The 18516-nt window shown below is 40.9% G+C and overlaps 1 protein-coding gene across 1 annotated transcript; it reads right to left on the bottom strand.

Annotated features, from left to right (window-relative positions):
- Nucleotides 1-729: 729 nt before the first annotated feature.
- vars2 (valyl-tRNA synthetase 2, mitochondrial) lies at nucleotides 730-18327 on the bottom strand. Its single transcript, XM_084079936.1, has 30 exons — nucleotides 18062-18327; nucleotides 17353-17539; nucleotides 17135-17216; nucleotides 16343-16443; nucleotides 16063-16184; nucleotides 15861-15927; nucleotides 15610-15707; nucleotides 15431-15512; nucleotides 14549-14668; nucleotides 14126-14234; nucleotides 13717-13805; nucleotides 13502-13592; nucleotides 13193-13320; nucleotides 12289-12392; nucleotides 10969-11050; nucleotides 10764-10840; nucleotides 9500-9587; nucleotides 8673-8766; nucleotides 8357-8427; nucleotides 7676-7801; nucleotides 6993-7097; nucleotides 6081-6149; nucleotides 5877-5955; nucleotides 5357-5487; nucleotides 4251-4403; nucleotides 3458-3715; nucleotides 3117-3228; nucleotides 2260-2450; nucleotides 1262-1411; nucleotides 730-1026 (listed from the first exon to the last, which is right to left on the bottom strand). The coding sequence occupies exons 2-30, from the start codon at nucleotides 17536-17538 to the stop codon at nucleotides 952-954; spliced, it is 3240 nt and encodes a 1079-aa protein (XP_083936062.1). The 5' UTR covers nucleotide 17539; nucleotides 18062-18327; the 3' UTR covers nucleotides 730-951.
- Nucleotides 18328-18516: the final 189 nt, after the last annotated feature.

Genomic DNA, 18516 nt, shown 5'->3' with positions numbered 1-18516 from the left:
TACCATATAGTAATATGGTTATATTACAGATCACGTTCATTTCCCACTTTCATGTGATCTTTTTTTAGCACACATCATTTCTGGTGTCAAACTTCATAGTGTATACTAGAGGCATCCAGCCACATACTGCAACAATGTCTTCTTTAACATTTTCATGTCAAGGACTGGGGGTCCTTGACATGAAAATGTTAAAGAAGACATTGTATTAATATGATATGTATGTATGTAATTGATATGTAATAGACCAGACCCCTATAATGGTAATGTTAATACAATATAATTAGCACATTTGCAGTGGTTGGAGGTGGTCTCCCTACCCTCAGTAGGACCTTTACTGGTTGACAATGTCAATTAAGTTATTTGAAGCAGACGGCGCACCTGATTGGACACTAGATGCACCGCCATCTTTACTGTAGAATGTACATTTTTCAATCACCACTCCCCATCGGGAGGGAGAGACAACGGTCATAAAATCTACAGATTGTAGCTTAGTATGAACTGTTCATTTTGATGGGAACCTTCTGGAACCCCCACTTTGAGAACCATTGTTCTTTAAGATATTTGTTATAATTGCAATTTTCAAGCAACTTCGGCTCTGTGATTGCTGAACACCAAATTTATATCAGTAATTTATCACATGGATCACTTCAAGCATTTAACCTGCACATGAAGCATGCATGATGTAACATAAGAAATGATTTAAAAAAAAAACTACCCAGAAACTGTTCCAACATTTTATGACTTTTAAATAGCTTTAAATATCTGGAATTATTGGCATGACTTTTCCATCACTGTATTCAAACATTTCACTGGCTATGAAAAAACCTTCATCCCGTGACCATGAAGTAAAAAAGTTCCATTGTCTTGTTCACTTTGTGGTCCAATCTCTTCATCAGTTTCAGAGCTGATGTCATCTAGTCTAGTGAAACCCAGTGAATGTCTGTTTCTATATTACTGCTGTCTGAGTCGCTGCAGTGCCATCAGCTGGTCCTCAATGGACTTCAACTCCTGCTCCAAAGCTGCGATCTGAAAAGGCACAAGTTTAGAATGAATAAATATACCGGGTTTTATGTACGTATCAATTTATCTAGCAATTTAAACAACTTCAAAACATCAGTGTTTGTAAGCTCGCTGCTACACAACCTGTGTTTTGTTTGTTGTGATTGTTGCAAGTATGTGAGGATAATTATCACATCCTTGTTAATAAGGCCTTGGAGAGTTGATCCCCATACGCCGCCCCCAGCCAGTCCCCTTTGTTCACCTTGTTCTCTGTGTCCTGCCTCACACGCTCTGGGACATTCTCCAAGTATCTTGGGACTCGGGTTCGAGAGAGGGATTCCTCCAGCTTGGGAAGGAGCCTCTCTTTGCGCTGGGACAGCCGAAGGATGTGTTTGTCTACATTCATTACCTTCTAGTGGAGGACATACAGTACAGTACAGTACAGACACAAACATTCAACTCACATTGTTGTTGTACTGATTATCAATCTCCCATCTCTCTCAAGTCTAAGATAAAATTCCAGCCAATCACAGAGTGCATTGTACAACACAATCAGTGAGTTCAACCCCCAGCTCGCCCAAACTATGTATGTGTTGAAGTGTCCCTGGACGGGACCCTGAGCAAGACACTTAACCCCTAACTGCTCCCTGGGTGCTGTATTAATAGTATCCACTGCTCCTAATACAAGGGTGCCTAACTTTGATCAAACATGGAGGAGCAACATTTTAGGTTGGAGGTATAAACCCCTACCCAAGGTTTCAACCATATACAACAGAAACCTACAGTATACACGTGCGTAGGCAAACAAGTGCACATCAATAATAAAGAAATACGCCCGCACACTGCCGTCATCACACACTGATGACCTTCTTGGATGACCTTCTAATTATCCATTTGATAAGAACAACAGTTGGAGTTAGTTTGTGCCAGACCCATTGGCTACTTCTCTATGTGGTAAAATGCCCATACAGCTGTGCACTGACCTACTTTCAAGTTACTTTGCATTTAGGCAATAGTAATTGTTCTACATTTGCGGGGAAAACATATCCACTGCACGATCAAATAGGTCTAGCAGTATGTCTATACAATGATGTTAGTGTGTACTTACTAATATTAGCACTGTGTCATCTCCAATTATCATAGTGGAGTAACTGTTACAATTGCTCAGTCACCAGTGTCCCAATAGTTAGAATGGGTCAATAATACAGAGGACAAATACCCCACCAACAACAAATAGAGGGAGGAGCTTGTGAGCGTTACCTGAACGTCAAGGTGTAGCTGACATGAGTGGTCCACCACACCGACTATGCTTCCTTTAGTGGGAGGAGATGTGGAGCCGTCAGCTTCCTGTGGACAGTGGAGGTGGAGGTTGGAGGTCCGACTTAAGGTCTGAACAGCTGAGCCAAAGTGACGGAGTGTCTGTGCTTGGCTGGGGGAACAGACTATCCACACTGAGGCACAGAGCAAAGAAATAAGAATAACAATTTGTTAGAAATGAGCTTTTCATGTCTGAATGTATTATGTAAATCTGAAATATATGAAAAAGAAATGTGCTCAACTCTTTATGATAATAGCAACAGGGTGCTCTATCCTACCAAAAATGCACAATCAACCGTGTCTAGGTCTGCAGTCTGAATACTAATTTTACATTTGCAAGGACATCCAAAAATGTTTACTTTTCTGTATAAATCAACAATACATTTCTATTACACAGTAAATGCCTTAGTGTTCATTTAATTCTGAAGAGTGTACAAATGGAAACAAATTTAAAATCAGAGGATTTCATAGTGTACCATTAGCGTTTTCAGGTATTCCACTGCGCTCTAACTGACTCGTGCATTGTCCTAGTGGTCTATAAACATTAGTGTAAGAAAAAGGGTAGCGCTCAGAAAAGTCTACTTAGTCTCGCTATTGAAAATGCGATAACACAAAACGTTTTCTGCTGTAGGGCACACACTGATGAAGGCCGGATGGCAAACGTTTTGTGTTATGGCATATTGAATAGTTAAATTCAGTAAACAGACCTTTATGAGTTTGACCCTTTTCCTTATACAGCTGTGTACCATTACCCCTGTAGTTTTCAAAGGACCCAGCTACCTTAGCAATGACAAACTTACTATCAGGCTTTTCTTTGGTCATGCCACACTGGGCTCGCAGGGACCTGGCGACTCTGACCACTTCCTGTATGAGGGTAAAATCTGTTTCCTCTTCAGGGAAGTGCCAGTGTGCCTGGAACGATGGAATGGTTGAAAAACAGAATCAGACAAAGGAATGGAGGAAGGGAGGGGAAGGCACATTTTTTTGAAAAATTAAAATAATAATCCCAGGACTCACATTACTAATAACAATCACGGTGATGATGATATAAACATGGCCAAAACTATAAACCTTACTCATATCTGGACATTGTATTCAAACGTCTTTATTTCTAAAGTAAATAAACTTTACGATCTCCTACCAGTTGAGAGGACGTTGGGTAAGGCTGCAAACACAAGCTGTCCTTGGCGTTGTCGTCAGCCTTGTTTATGAACGGGTGAAGCCTCTGCCAAAGCTCCTCGGTGAGGAAGGGCATGAACGGCGAGAGCAGGGCCAAAGACACGGACAAACAGTGATACAGAACGCTCCTGGCCACCTGCCTCTCATGCTCGCTGTGCCCTGTACACATCTGGCTTGCTGCCCCGGAGTCCTGCTGACTCAGCACCGGCTTTATGCACTCCTACAACACAAATATGCAGAGAGAGAGAGAGAGAGAGAGAGAGAGAGAGAGAGAGAGAGAGAGAGAGAGAGAAAGAGACGAGGGGGGTACAATATTGAAAATAAACTGCAATTGTTTTACCCAAAGTGCTTCATGAAGCATGCCTCACATTCACACACACACACAGGGCAGAAGCAGCCATGCGCCACCCTTCTCACCGGGAGAAGTCTGGGGTCCGGTGTCTTGCTCAAGGACACGTTGTGATGTGCAGTACCAGAGATCGAGCCAGGAACCTTCCGGTTCCCAGATGACCTCTCATTACTTCCTGAGACACTTTCACACAGAAAGGCAACTAAACCTTGTTAGAGAGAAAAAAAACACACACAAAATGTCCTCCACGTTTGCGACCTTTATGAATTTATACTTTGTTGCGTGTCAAAAACAGCAGATCTACAAGCTCACAAACTTGTGAGCTTGTAGATCGGCTGTTTTCACCAGCAACAAAGTATAAGTGAGCCTTTACAAAGCCGTGTTCTAAAGCAGCAGTTCCTCTCACCAAGTAAACATCGCAGAGATTGTGCACCCAGAAAGAATAGACAGCGGACGTGACTGTATGGAGCTCATATGCCTCGAAGCCTTGCTCACACTGACGGACAGTGCTATAGAGTCTGGAACACACCCACCGGTCCATGTTGCTCAGAGGAGACGTCTGAAAGCAAGTGAAAGGGTACAGTAAATACTTTATGTCAGCCATTCCCAACCTGTGGTCGGGGCCCACTTGTGGGTGGCGAGGGTATTGCAATTGCCCCCCCCCCCCAAATAATTGGCAAACACTACGATTTCAATGATAATATAACATCAATATTACAAAAAAAATATTGCATTGTGTTTTCTCTTTAACATCATGTTATGCAAATGCTTTATTCAAAGAAAGGATTTCTCATTCCAATGGAAAATGGAACCGAGATTATCTGAGCACTAAGATGGTTTTGGGAAATCTAACCTTGAAAAATGTGTTTTCATAGTGATACCAATAAATAAGAACCTAAAGTATACTAAGGCTGGTTCCATTGTTACAAGCACAAGCCAATCGATTGATTGATCATCAAAATAAGCACGCTCTAAAAATGCATGCAGCCCACCCATCTGACCACTTAATACAGCAGCCGATAGGTTGGCATGCTAAGTGGTCAGATGGGTGGGCCACGAACGCTTTCACGATTTTCAAGTAGGCCTGAGCCAGAAAAGGCTGGGAACCACTACTTAATATCAATCAAGAGACATGTATATTTAATTAACAAAGTACTGAATAATTAAGGCATTATGGTTAATATTGTACGTTAATTCGTTAACTTAACAATGTTTTACATCTGTGTATCCTGTATTAATTTAGTTTACTGTGAATATAGTGAATGTCAATATATTAGCATTTACTGTATTTATGCACAATACAGTGTTTAGTGCACAGTGTGTATCCTATTTGTTTTTGCATAAACTCTGCTGGGTATTAAATTCTGAACATGCAAGCTGCCTGAAATACCCCCTGTTGTACAACAGCAAGCGGAGTTGTGCAAAGAAGCTTATTTGTCAAAGATACATCATGTCATTTTGTGTATACCTTTTCGAGGAAATAACACAGTGTCTTTGTTCAGACCCCATTACCTCTGCCAGTGCTGTCAGCTCTGTCCCGTTGTTAGCCAACACTCCCAGTGTGAATCTCACTGTCTGCCACATCTTATTGCAGAAGTGCCTGGAGCTCAGCACCTGGGACACAGACAGACTGATGTCCTCTCCTGGTGATGAGTCAGACAGATAAATTAACCCACCAACAGTCCCACGCACGATTAACAATAATATGGCACTGTTCCAAGCAGATAACGTCGCTGATATATATATATTTTTTGCAACTGCCGGTGTTATAAAGTGATTTGAAATTAAATTAAATTACATTCTGGCGTCTCCGTGAGATAAAGTGAATACGGTTAGAGTCCAGGGACCTCCAGGGGTCCTTGAGAGGTTTCTAGCTAAATGATTGATAGTGAGGAACCAAATAGACCCTTACAGGTCTGTGCAAATGGAACCAAATGGATCCATTTGCACACTCTCATAGTCATGGGCCTAATGCATAACAGGTCCTTGAAATAAAACAAAGGTTGAGAACCACTGGGTTAGAGTCACTCACCCTGTGCCTTGTGAGAGCATAGGGCAAAGCGCAGGGCATCTGTCCCACACTCTGGTATCCCCTTAGGGAAGTCTTTCCTCTGTCAACAGGGAGATGAGGCAGAGAGAGATGGGAGTAGATGTAATGAGTACACTCAGTCAGGCAGAACCACCACAAATTACTGATGGGACAGAGAGAGATAGCAGCAGAAAGCAAGGGGCTAACCTGCGCTTCCATGGCAACTGCGGTCTCCCCTGGGTCAATGTTTCCCCGTCTGACTTTCTCTTGAAGACTCTGGGCCGAGACAGGAACATAAGCAGACACGTTTTATGACCAGGTGGTATTTATCTTCTCCTTGAGCGGGGGGTGAATCACAGAGGATGAGGGCATCAAACGCGGCGTTTCCCTGAGAGCTTTTCTGTTAGATTTGCTGTATAGTTCAAGGCACTGATGCATGCTTTCCGCCTGTTCTATCCTAGAACAAAGATATTGTTGCTGTCGGGTGGAAACCTTGTATGTCCAAAACCGTCACTTTTCAGGAGATGGAGAAAATAACCTGTGTTCCAATGGATCCAATGTGGTTACAAGCTATTGTTAACACTTTTCATTGGTTAAATATTTATAGAACCCACAGACAGACTTAACCATTCTCAGTTCTCACTTTCAAATTTGTTTTCAAAAACAGATAAAACGGATCAGCAAGTTCAAAACGCATTGCGCTGCATGCTGAGCTTGTAGATCGGCTATTTTAGCTACTTTTGTGCAACCCTCTTGCACGACGAAGTAGGGCATTCATTTACAACAACGAAAAAACACATCAAAAGTTGAAATATAGAGATACAATGTTTCTGCCCGACAGCAGCGACATGAAGGATAGTAAGTCTCAAACAATCTGTTAGTGTGTGTGTAGCCTGTAGTTTCGTAGGGCCGTATCTGAAGATATGTCATTTCTGTTGAGCCAAAGTGTTGTGCAACGAAGCATAAATCAGCCTTAACGTGAGGCCACCAGCCAGAACAAGCTGATCAATTCAGTGGCAGTAGTCCCCTTCCAGCAGTCCAAGAGGATTTAGTGGCTCGGCCCTTCAATGTGATAAATAATAGTGAGTCATAAAAAGGATGAGCCCACAGGCCACGTACCTCCAGAGAGATGCCAGAGATGATGTCTAAAGGGTCAATGACATTCCCGAGAGATTTGCTCATTTTTCTTCCATGTTTATCTCTCACCAGAGAATGGAGGAGCACCTGAGAAAGATAAAGAGGTCAAGAGAGAGACACAAACACAGATGACAGGGAAAGTTTACGATTCAGCGCGTGTGATCTGACCATGTCCGTGTTTCATGTGCTGCTTCAGTGATTTGTCATTAAGGCTATGTTCACACTGTTAGCCCAAAGCTGTTTTTTTTTTTGGCCAATTCAGATTGGAATCAGATTGTTTAATCAAGACTGTACAGAAAAAAACATACCAAAAAAAAAGGAAACTCAATTTTGTTAATCAGATTTAAATCCCTTTCTTAGGTGGTTTGAAATGCAATTTCCTGATTGATACTTCATTGTACGTACGACGTGTTGTTCGCCGAAAATAGCCCATCTACAACCTCACAACACGTTGCCACATATTGTATATAGACTATTAGCGAGCGATACTGTTGTACAACGAGTTGCTTTACTCGCGCTTATGTCGTTGACCACACCAACCAAAGCAGAGAGGTCACCAATATGTCTGAATACACAATTCCGAATCTGATAAATTGAAAATAACAGTGTGTGCAGTCAGTCCTAAAGATTGTATGATGTATGCATGATGAAACAAATACATGTACCTGTTTAAAGGGCAACTGGCCAGTCAGCTCTGTGCCCAGCATAACCATCCGTGCCACCCAGAAGAAAATTAGGTCACTTCCTGTCTCCAAAACGGAGTTAGGGTAGTACTTCTGTAGGTCGCAAGTCTATGGGAAATGAAAGCGTAGTTATACAAAGAGCAGTGGTGGACAACATACTCAACGTCAGTACTTGAGTCAAAGAATAATACTCCTGGTCAAATATTACTCAACAAGTGAAAGTCGCTCTGTACTTGAGTTAAAGTACTGGAGAAGTTGCTTTTAAAAAATAACAAGTATTCAAAAGTACAAATTGCAAAGTATATTTTCTTTCTTTCTCTATGTATAACAATACATTGCTGTATTACAATTCTGTAATTTTCCAAAAACGATTTTCAAGACATTTTCAAAACAAATATCAGTAATAGTGCAAATAGCAGATCTACAAACATATAGATCTGCTATTTTCCACCACATTTGAAATAGGGCTTGTACTTTTCCCCTTCCAAGAAATGTAGTCAAAAGTACAATGTTTGTAATGTAGTAGAGTGAAGTATACAAAAATACAAATACTAAAGTAAAATACACAATCTACTTTGTTACTGTCCACCACAGACGAAGAGACACTCTATGTAGGGTGGGCTCTTCAGCAGATGAAATTACAACATGGAGAAAGTCCAGTACCTGCTGTGGCCAGCCCAGCATAGCAAAGGGGAAAAGGCCGGATGAGAACCATGTGTCCAACACATCAGAGTCTGTGAGGAGACATAACATAACGAGATGCAACATTAATGTCAATGTTCATACATGTAATCAAGCTTATAAATGTATTAGGGGCCTAGTAAAAAATAAAATTAAAAAAAGAGCAAAGCATATGTTATGAAAAGTTTCAGACATATCGTAAACCTTACTCCTACCTACCTACTTATATGAAACATTATTAAACATAATCAATTGTAAAATAAGCAGTTAGTGGTGACAGGTTCAGATGAGGACCCACCCTGAGTCAAGGTCACAGAGTCGGCCGGTACTCCATATTTCGCAGCAGCTCTCTGCCTGGCCTCCTCCTCGCTCCGGCCCCACACCCACAGCTCCTACCAGGGGCAACACAAAATAGACACAGAGTGGGTTATCACACCCACAGCCCCTACCAGCGACAACACAAAACAGACACAGAGTGGGTTATCACACCCACAGCCCCTACCAGCGACAACACAAAACAGACACAGAATGGGTTATCACACCCACAGCTCCTACCAGGGACAGCACAAAACAGACACAGTGTGGGTTATCACACACACAGCTCATACCAGGGACGACACAAAACAGACACAGTGTGGGTTATCACACCCACAGCTCCTGCCAGGGAGAACACACAACAGAGACCGTGTGGTTATGCCATTGTGATGACAGTGGACGACTGAACCGGCGCTCACAGAACATGTTCTCTTTCAAGACAGAGGCATTTCAATACAGAAATGTACAGTAACATATATACAAGTTCTTTAATAGTTTCATATTATTTGTTATATTTTACCTAGATATAGTTTTGGGTAACCTAAGGGTGTGAACACTATTTTGTTGCTACTTGTCTGTCTGTCTGTCTGTCTGTCTGTCTGTCTGTCTGTCTGTCTGTCTGTCTGTCTGTCTGTTACAATGCAACGACTTGGTGAGGTTCGACAAGGAAAATTCCTCATACTGAAGGTTTCCTTCCTTCGGTCGCATTTTTATTGAAGATGAACGAATGGTTTCTGTGTTTTGAAAGTTTACAAAGCTAACTGTCCATTTGTGGATCGATTAAACATTCTTGATATACACAAGCCTGACCTCTTGGGTGTTAGGAGAATTGGGAAGCGTCACTCGATAAGCAGGAATCTGATGGCCCCACCAAAGCTGCCTGGAAATGCACCAATCGCTGAGAAGGGGAAAAACAAACAGAGGTGCATTGTTGACATCCCATAAGTCATAACAACGAGTCTTTTATCTCATCTTGACACCAGGCAAAAAAAAAAGGGACACCGATAACGATAGATGGCTGCTGTCCCAAATCCCAGAGCCTGTCAGTGTCACTCAGTGCTGACGTCAGTCAAGCTGGGATGAGGACACAAGACACATGACATCACTGTTTTTTCCTCTCAAACTATAGCACACAGATTATCGCTTAACCACGTTCAACCTGGCATCCCTACATTGGGCATGTGATTATAGGCAAACATGTAAAAACATTTCCAAAGATAAAAAAAAAATAGCAAACAAAAACTCACAAAACATCACAACACGTGTTGTGAGCTTGTAGATATACTATTTTTGCACAATAGTTTTGACTAAGTATAAATTATGGCATAAGTGGTTAAAGCTGCAATACGGAACTTATTTCATATTTAATGAATAAAATATTAGCATGTTTTGTTAATACAATAGAACTGGCATATCTGCATTCTGTAGTGGTTGGAGGTGGACTCCCAACTCTTTCATTGAGAAATCTAGATCCTGGTGTCGGGTGGGACACTACTGAGTTGACTAGTAGTACTGCCTGAAGCTCATAAGCCCAATATCTCTCCTGGATAAGCTTACATATTGCAGCTTTAAATATCTGATTTTCAGAGTGAAAGATGTATCTTCTTTAGATAACATTTCTCGTAGCTTCATTTCCATTGTATTGTTCTGCAACTAACTCAGTCTCATCAAAATTCGCACTCTCAAAATAAGTTCAAGAGCTTTTGTGCAGCAGCATCAGTTATAAACCGAACTCGCTTTGGCAGTTGGCCTTGGACTATCCTCATTAAATACAACCATTTATGTTGAGGACAGTTTTCTAAGTAAACATTGTTCATTTGCATTTCATTTGGATGGTTATACACAACCTTTACTGCCTAACTCTCTCATTACTGACTGCAGAACGCTGTAAGCTCACAAGTCCCAACACGTCACAATTGTGAGCTTGTACAGTTTCCTTTTAAGCCATTTCGCAATAGGGGGCAGCAGCCAGTTATGGCTTTTTGGGGGTCCTTATCATGATAAAGTTTGGGAACCCCTGTCACAGAGCATCCAGTGTATTTCTTCGAGAATCGTGTGAAGCATATAAGGGTACCTGATGTTAGACAGCCAGTTCTTCCATGTTTTCGTGTAGAAGTGGGGGATGATCTCCAAATGGTCGTCCTCCACTGCCTGAGGCAGAGAAAGAGAGAGTTGTGCATGGTATCGAGTCCACAATCCACATCATTCACAACTTCAATGGATACATGGATAAAGGCTGACCTAGAAAGCACAACGTCACAATAATCAACTCCAATTACCTGGATGGCCCGTTTAGCCATTTGATCACAGCGCACAAACCACTGCTTCTTCAACAGAGGCTCAACGATGTCCCCCGAACGACTGAAAGAGGGTCGGGGGAAGGATGGATGGATGGATGGAGGGAGGGAGGAAGGAAGGAAGGAAGGAAGGAAAGAAGGTTATTAGAAAATTAAAGACAGAGAGCTTTATGGGGATTTAGTGGGTGTAGCCACTATTGTCAAGTATCAGGAAGGGACAGAGAAGCGAAATACTGTATAACAAAGAACATGGCAATTGTCAGCTGATATTGGGAACACCAAGACCAGGTCTATTGTCAGCTGAAATTCGGAACAGGATCACATTTCTTGTGACATCGTTGGAAACGTCACTTGAGAGCTTCCTCAGTGAATTATGCTATACATGAAATTGTACTACATTTCCCTGCAAAATTTCCAGGGGAAAAAAATCCATTCAGAGTGCTTGTCTTCTTGAATTTCCCTTCAGGGGAAGGTGCAGTCACCTTAGCTGGTGTCCATGGACCAGCTAATGATTACTACATTTCCCATGATGCAACCTGGCACCACAGAGCAGCTGGAAGCCCATTTCCTACAGCATGTAACCATGAGGACGCGTGTAGTACTTAAGAAGACGGGGTGTAAAGAAGCTACAAATTCCCAGCAACACAGAAGATGTATACATACAATAGCCACGGTAACTCCTTCTGTTGAGTTATGGTGTTGTTAAATTATGTCCAGAAAGGTGTTTCAGAAAAATATTATGTTACAGCGAAGTTGACCTTTTGGATATAATTAGCATATGAATTATTGAGTTATGGCCTAAAACGTGTTTTGTGAGATCACCTTTGACCACCAGAATCTAATCAAATAATTCAGGAGTCCAGCTGGACGTTTGTGCCTGTTGTAATGAAATTCCCTTCAGGCAGTCCCATGGATGTGAGGTCACAGTGACCTTGACCTTTCAATAATTTACAGCTTGACAAATATACATTGAAAGGCACTTCAGAGAAATTTTAACAGATGTGGCGGACTTTCTTTGCCTATGCAGAGAAAATGACCTTCCCAGTTGTCCCTGAATAAGATTTGATTAGATATCGATTAAGATTATATTTACTTATTTGTATTTATTTATTTTTATTCTGCTGGTGAGGCTATTATGTCAAATATAAACCAAGCAGAATGTTTGTGTTGTGTTCCTTGTCGTTTCAATGTTTTTTCTACTGCACAATTATAATGTGACATGTGCTTAAATAAACAAAATGCTTAAAAAAAATACAACAATTTTATATTAGCACATGTAAGCAAAATTACATTCTGCCATACCTGCAGACAGGTAAAGACATGGCATGATCCTGCTTTCCCCTGAATAACTTTTTCTCTACAAGGGCATTCAGGACTCGTTCTCTGGCATCAAAGCGCTTCAACCCCTGAAAAAAAGAGAACACATTTATGAATAATTCTAAGCCAGTGGATATTCAACCATTGGACAACATTGGTAAATTAAACCCTATTAAGCCATCAGACGCTCTTAACGCCCTTCAAGTCGAGCCAAATTTAGTCATAAAGCACATTTAAAAACATCTGTCGCTGACCAAAGTGCTGTACAAAATCACATAATACAGAAATCAATGACAGACAAGGACATACTGCTCAAGTCACAATAAGCCATCAGCAATGAATGCGCACAAAGTACTGATATAGTAAATTCCCAGCTCCTTATGCTAACCACACCAAACACGTCTAAATTTACTTTAATGTTGCTAAAATTAAGTAATTAAACTACACCAAACCCATGCCTAAACGTAATCATACTAAGAGTGCCAAACAAGCTGCAAGCTATAACTATGTTACATAAAAATGTTATTATGAAATAATACTAAATATATATAATATAAGGTTGAAAGTGGTTAAAATATATTTAGTTAGGGTATATAATTTGGCTCTGCATTGTGAAATGAGTGCGCACATAGTACTGATATAGTACATTTAAAAAAATAATGTGTATTGCAATAATAATTTGTCTTTGTCACAAAATCCCTGGACTTGTCTCACAGCACACCGTCTGGGAACCACTGCACTACACCAGTAAGACTCCCTAATCGGGAGATAAGCGACCGTAGGTCACATGTATACAGCTAACTGTAATAAATCACAGCTGATCATTTTCCTAAGTAAACGTCTGTCAGATCAGAGACAATGGAAACATATTTTGGATTACAGCATGCACCTCCAACCACTGGCCACAAAGAGGGGTCATTGTCCCATCTCCTCCAATCACAGTAAGACGTGGTAGCGAGTGCCTCTGGGAGAGCAGGAAGTCAGTGTGGTCATGAGCTGGAGTAACCTTTACTGCCCCTGTGACCATACACAGAGCAAAAACAATAATAGGACACAGGCTTAACAGCTAGGTCCGTCTCTGAAGATATATAAACGTTTTAACCATTTAAAGAATATTCATTCATTTATTTAAAATGATCATCATTACTTCATGGTTCATACGTATGCAGTGATATGTGAAAATAGCTCCTTTAGTTACCTGTCCCAAGCTCCATATTCACTACTGGATCAGTGACAATAGGTATGAGTCTGTCGATGAAAGGGTGTCTACACTGCTTGCCATGAATATCCTAGAAGAAAATGGCAGGAGAAAATAAATAATAGGACATGTGATTCCAAGCGCAACATATAAGCTTGATCTTCTCAAGTGTGTCCAAAAACATGAATGCAAGCGGTGTTGTCATTTGTACAAGCCTGGTATCGAGGATCATCTGGATGCACAGCGATGGCCACATCTCCCAGCATGGTCTCAGGACGGGTGGTTGACACTGGCACCTCTCCACCTGACAACAAACACCAGGTTAACACCTTCAAAAAACAGGGAAACTAAGCCGAATTAGACGATCTACAGCATTGCGATGCAACGAGTTGTGAGCTTGTAGTTTGAAAAAGAAACTTGAAAGTGGTTTATATGTCTGTCTGTGGGTTTTATGAATATTTAACCAATGAAAAGTATTTAACAAGATCTTGTGACAAAATACTACATTGGATCACGGGCCCTTTTTTTTTTATTTCATGAAAAGTAACGGTTTTGTAAGTACAAGGTCTCCACCCGACAGCAACAGAATGGATCAAATCATTTAGGCCAGATAGGATGACTCACCACCGCCCTCTATAGGGTACACAAAGGTCACCATCGATCCAAATTCAACCTTCTTCTCATAACCAGGAACAGACAGCATAGTCCTCCCAGAGAGCTCCTTTGACTCAACCTAAGATCAAAATGGCAACTTTAAAATTACATTCATTAGCTGCTCAAACTCACAAGCTATGAGATGATGAACAATGACATGAGGAATACCTCACTACAGCAAAGTAGACAGAGCAAAAATGCACAATATTCCTGCATAAGACTCTATAAACACAGATGGCACTCTGGACGATTCTGTTTAATCTTTATAAATGTATTTTAAATATTCAAGATGAACAAAAAACTAAGACAGCCAAACACCTTTAGTTGCAAAAAATAGCCTACGCCTCTGCATAAGAGCCATACACAAACTAATGGAGGATAAAAATGTGACACCTCTATGTCAGAGATGGCAGACTCAAGAGCACAGCTCCAGTTGACCAGCCCCTCTGAGCGGTAGATCAGGCCGGAGTCACAGAGCCTCACAAAGGCCTCAGTCACAGCCCTGCTGAATCCCTGAAACACACCAAAACATCACCATCACCACCACCACCACCACACCACTTCCATTAGGCACAGCTAGGGGTGCAACAGTTTATCAAACTAATTGATTTAATCGATTATACAATAAATTAAAAAAATAGTGGATCTACAAGCTCACAACGAGCTTGCACCGTTGTACGACAAAATCTAAAATAGGTCTTAAGTGGTTAATCTGACTACCGTAATCGATTTAGTCAATCATAAATCGACGCATTGATTTGTTGATGTATTTAAAATAATTTTCATAGGAAAAAAGGAAAGAAAAAAACGAGCTTCTTGATTATTCAATTAATCAAAAAACGAATTGATAGAATAATCACTAAGAAGATAGTTGCAGGCCCTAGTCAGAGCACCGCTGAAATCCTACAACACACCAAAACACCACCTATCGATAGTTATAGTTCCATCCAAATGCCATGCAAATATTATGCATAAATAAATACTTATAATAATATACATTTCCCTCAGTTGGACTTATTTGAATAAATGGACTACCTAAAAAATACTTTCACATTGCAAGGTGACAGCAAGAAAAACGGCATGTCATTTTTACAAAAGCTTTTCCATCGTTTACAGTAATAACATTTCCACCTCAACTGAGTTCTTTGCGATATTATAGATTTATTTTAAACCATATATTTCTATTTCCGTTTTCTACTTTTAACATAATTAGAATAAAAACAAACTTGGAGTCAAACATGTTTCTACTAGTGTTGTATACGACTGCTGACTTACTGAGTCCATAGTGAAGCAGGCTCTGCTCCAGTCCAGAGAAGAACCAAGCTTCCTGAGCTGGTAATAGATCTCATCTCCTTTACTGTAAACACACAGGCGCAAAGCCCCATAAGAGAGTGTCCCTACCACAGACTGTATGACACAGAACAAGGGGTGTGAAGAAAGCGTACTGTACTCACTCATTCTTCCATTTCCACACCTCCTGTAAAAAGTCATCCCTGCTCAGATCTCGTCTCCGCTTCCCTTGTTCCCGGAGCAATCTCCTTTCTACCACGGTCTGATAGAAACACAAAAGACAAATAAGGCCATTAACACATATTCTTGCCATGCCACATTTTATCACTGAAATCTCAGTAGACCAACATTGGTTTGTTAAGTATTTCTATTATATGATTGAAAGCTAGGTCAGTGTGAAGAATAGACTCAGTACCTGTGTAGCGATTCCTGCATGGTCACAACCAGGTACCCAGAGCACTCTGTAACCTTGCATTCTCCTCCTAACAGAGTAAAATAGTCAATTACCCATCTGTTTGTTGAAAAGTTTGCATGATCTCAGTCAGTTCTGGACCACATGTTTCATATTTCACCCACGCATTCATCACAAGCCAAGAGATTACGTAAACTGTAGTTACCATCGAACCAAGGCGTCTTCTATAGCTACCGTCAGGGCATGGCCAAGATGCAGAGTACCAGTAACATTTGGTGGAGGGATACACAGGGTGAAGGATTGATCCACAGCATGTGCTTGTTTGTCCTAAAGATGTACATATTACAACGCCACACTATGGTCATTTGCAATTACATTTATTGAAGACAGAAAGAAAACTGTGGTATAAACACTGTTATAAAACTATTGCAGTGAAAACTCATTATGAAATCACGGTATTCAAGGTAAATGCTCTCGTTTCTTACATGAATTTCTGGGCTGAAGAATCCCTCTTTCTCCCACCACTGATACCAGCTGGACTCCACATACTCTGGACTGTAGGATGAAGGGAAGGGCACCGTTGTGTCTACCAGAGATACACAGATACTTCTGTCAGGACCATTTTCATCAAAATAAACATTTTAATTGCATATTAACACATAGTAATTTAATTGCAATTTGCAAGCATGCATTATGTTTAACAGTATGGCTCTGTTCTGGGATCTCCCAGCCCTTCCATGCACATTCATGGAATGTCACAGGCAGGGGGAGCATCAAGCAAAGACCCCCGGGTACTACAGAATAGAGCAATAGCAACAATGACAAGTACGTACATACGAGCATAAAAAAGATGGAGCTGGAGTGGAGGTGGGTTTAGCGAGAGCTAGTGGGTGGGGATGCGTATGCTGTGGCAGGAATAGGCTCTAGTTGAATCAGTTATAAAGAGAACTCCATATTTTGAATGGCCAATCACAGACTGACAGCTGAGCATCAGTGGAGGACTTGACAGGAATCAGTTGATGCCAAGTGGGCGAGGCAAAGACTTGACTATTATGTCCAGCCAGAACTAATGCTGTGCTATTCTGGGTGAGCACTCTGTGATAATAGCAGATCTACAAGCTACAAGAGATTTGGTGTAGAGGGGAAAAGGACAGGGCCTAGTATAGACCCCTGGGGGGCCCTGGTCAACAAAGTATTTAGGTTTTAAGTGGTAAAAAACATACATATAGTGTCCACAATCTGGAAAATAATTTACAAATAAGTGCAAGTGGTACTACCTTTCTTTGCCCCAGGAGCTGTTGAAACAGTGTATGCAAGCCTCTCTTTCTCGCTCCATTTCATTACGTGATCTTCAGCACTCTGTAAAGCAGACCAACCTAAATCTTATATTTGCTCAAAGTATGAAAGCAGCAGTGCAAAATAATTATTTCTCCCCCAAAAAAACAATCTCCAGCCCCAAAATGTACAGAGAGTGATCCATGATGGTAAAACTCACATTGTGTTTATTTGTTAATATGGCCATCTCTTTCTCTCGTCTCCGTTTCAGCTTCTCCGCCTGCGTCCGAAGAGGCTGGTGTGGTTGAGATGAGGAGGGAGAGGAACACGGTCTGTACGACCAAACCCTCCATGATGTTCTCCTCTCTGTGGAGCTCACAGAGAAGCGACAAATGGTCCTCCACATCCTCAACACCAGGAGACAAGGAGCTGAGTTAGGTTGCAATTCAACAGTGGTGGAAAAGGTACTCACATTGTTTACTTAGGTAAAAGTATCAATACTGCAATGTAGAAATACTACTGTAAAAAAAACTCTGGAATTCAAAATGTACTTAAAGTTTATAGGTAGGTTAAGACTTGGACAGGGGACATTTTCGAATTGCAACCTCCTGAAGGTGTATTGTTAGGGACGTTTTGAAAGTGGGTAGGGTTTTACACTCCTTTACTCCTTTTGGTAGGGCATTCCACATTTTTGATGAATAGCATGAAAACGAGTTAAAATATGGGTTGAACATGATTCGTGGAGCTGCCTCTGGTGTTATGAACTTCATTAACATTTTGGTAAGTACAGTACTTACTTCACACCACTGCAATTCAAAATAACAAAACATCATCATGCCTTTATGAAATGAAGCTGATACTTTATGCATTAAGAAATATAGTGATGAACACGTACAGCCACATTGATGATGAGTAATATTTCAACTTACTGTGCCGTTACTTTCAATATATTATTATCCTGTGGGCAGACATGCTGGCTACGACCTTTCCATTATAGAACCTCCTGAAAGGCTGAGCCAAGAAAAACATTTAAATAATATCCTTCACACGTTATACATGACATTTAGTTAGATGTTCTAAAACCATTGTATGGTCCGTATATGTTACGCTGATGACACCGTCAACTATCTTGTAGTTGCCATCATCGGAGATGTCTAATATTATGGATCTGCAGTTTATGGACGGTATGCTTTGATTGACGGACTAACGGATGTGACCTAGCGTTGCCATGTCCGTTTATTATAAGCGACTTTGTGCTTGTTTTTCTGTAAAGTCGCTTGCAAATATTGCGGGTTGTGGGTTTTTGTGGGCTTTTTTCTAAAGTGTAGTTGCTTATTTAGGCTTGTTTCAACAACAAAATATTATTATTTAAACCAGTGGTTCT

The sequence above is a fragment of the Gymnoscopelus microlampas genome (genome assembly GCF_963454915.1).
Source record: "Gymnoscopelus microlampas genome assembly, chromosome: 15".
Lineage (NCBI taxonomy): Eukaryota > Metazoa > Chordata > Actinopteri > Myctophiformes > Myctophidae > Gymnoscopelus > Gymnoscopelus microlampas.
Note: the sequence above shows the minus strand (reverse complement) of the source record. Positions and strands in the feature narration are given on the sequence as shown.

Bases quoted from the DNA above. Each gene is read 5' to 3' on its own strand.
- vars2 (XM_084079936.1), bottom strand. From the start codon at position 17,538: ATGTGGAGGACCATTTGTCGCTTCTCTGTGAGCTCCACAGAGAGGAGA. The intron at 13,806-14,125 runs GTGAGTCATCCT...GTTTGTTGTCAG, and splicing joins GTACCCTATAGAGGGCGGTG to GTGGAGAGGTGCCAGTGTCA. The intron at 4,404-5,356 runs GTAATGGGGTCT...ACTTGCTTTCAG, and splicing joins AGCTGACAGCACTGGCAGAG to ACGTCTCCTCTGAGCAACAT.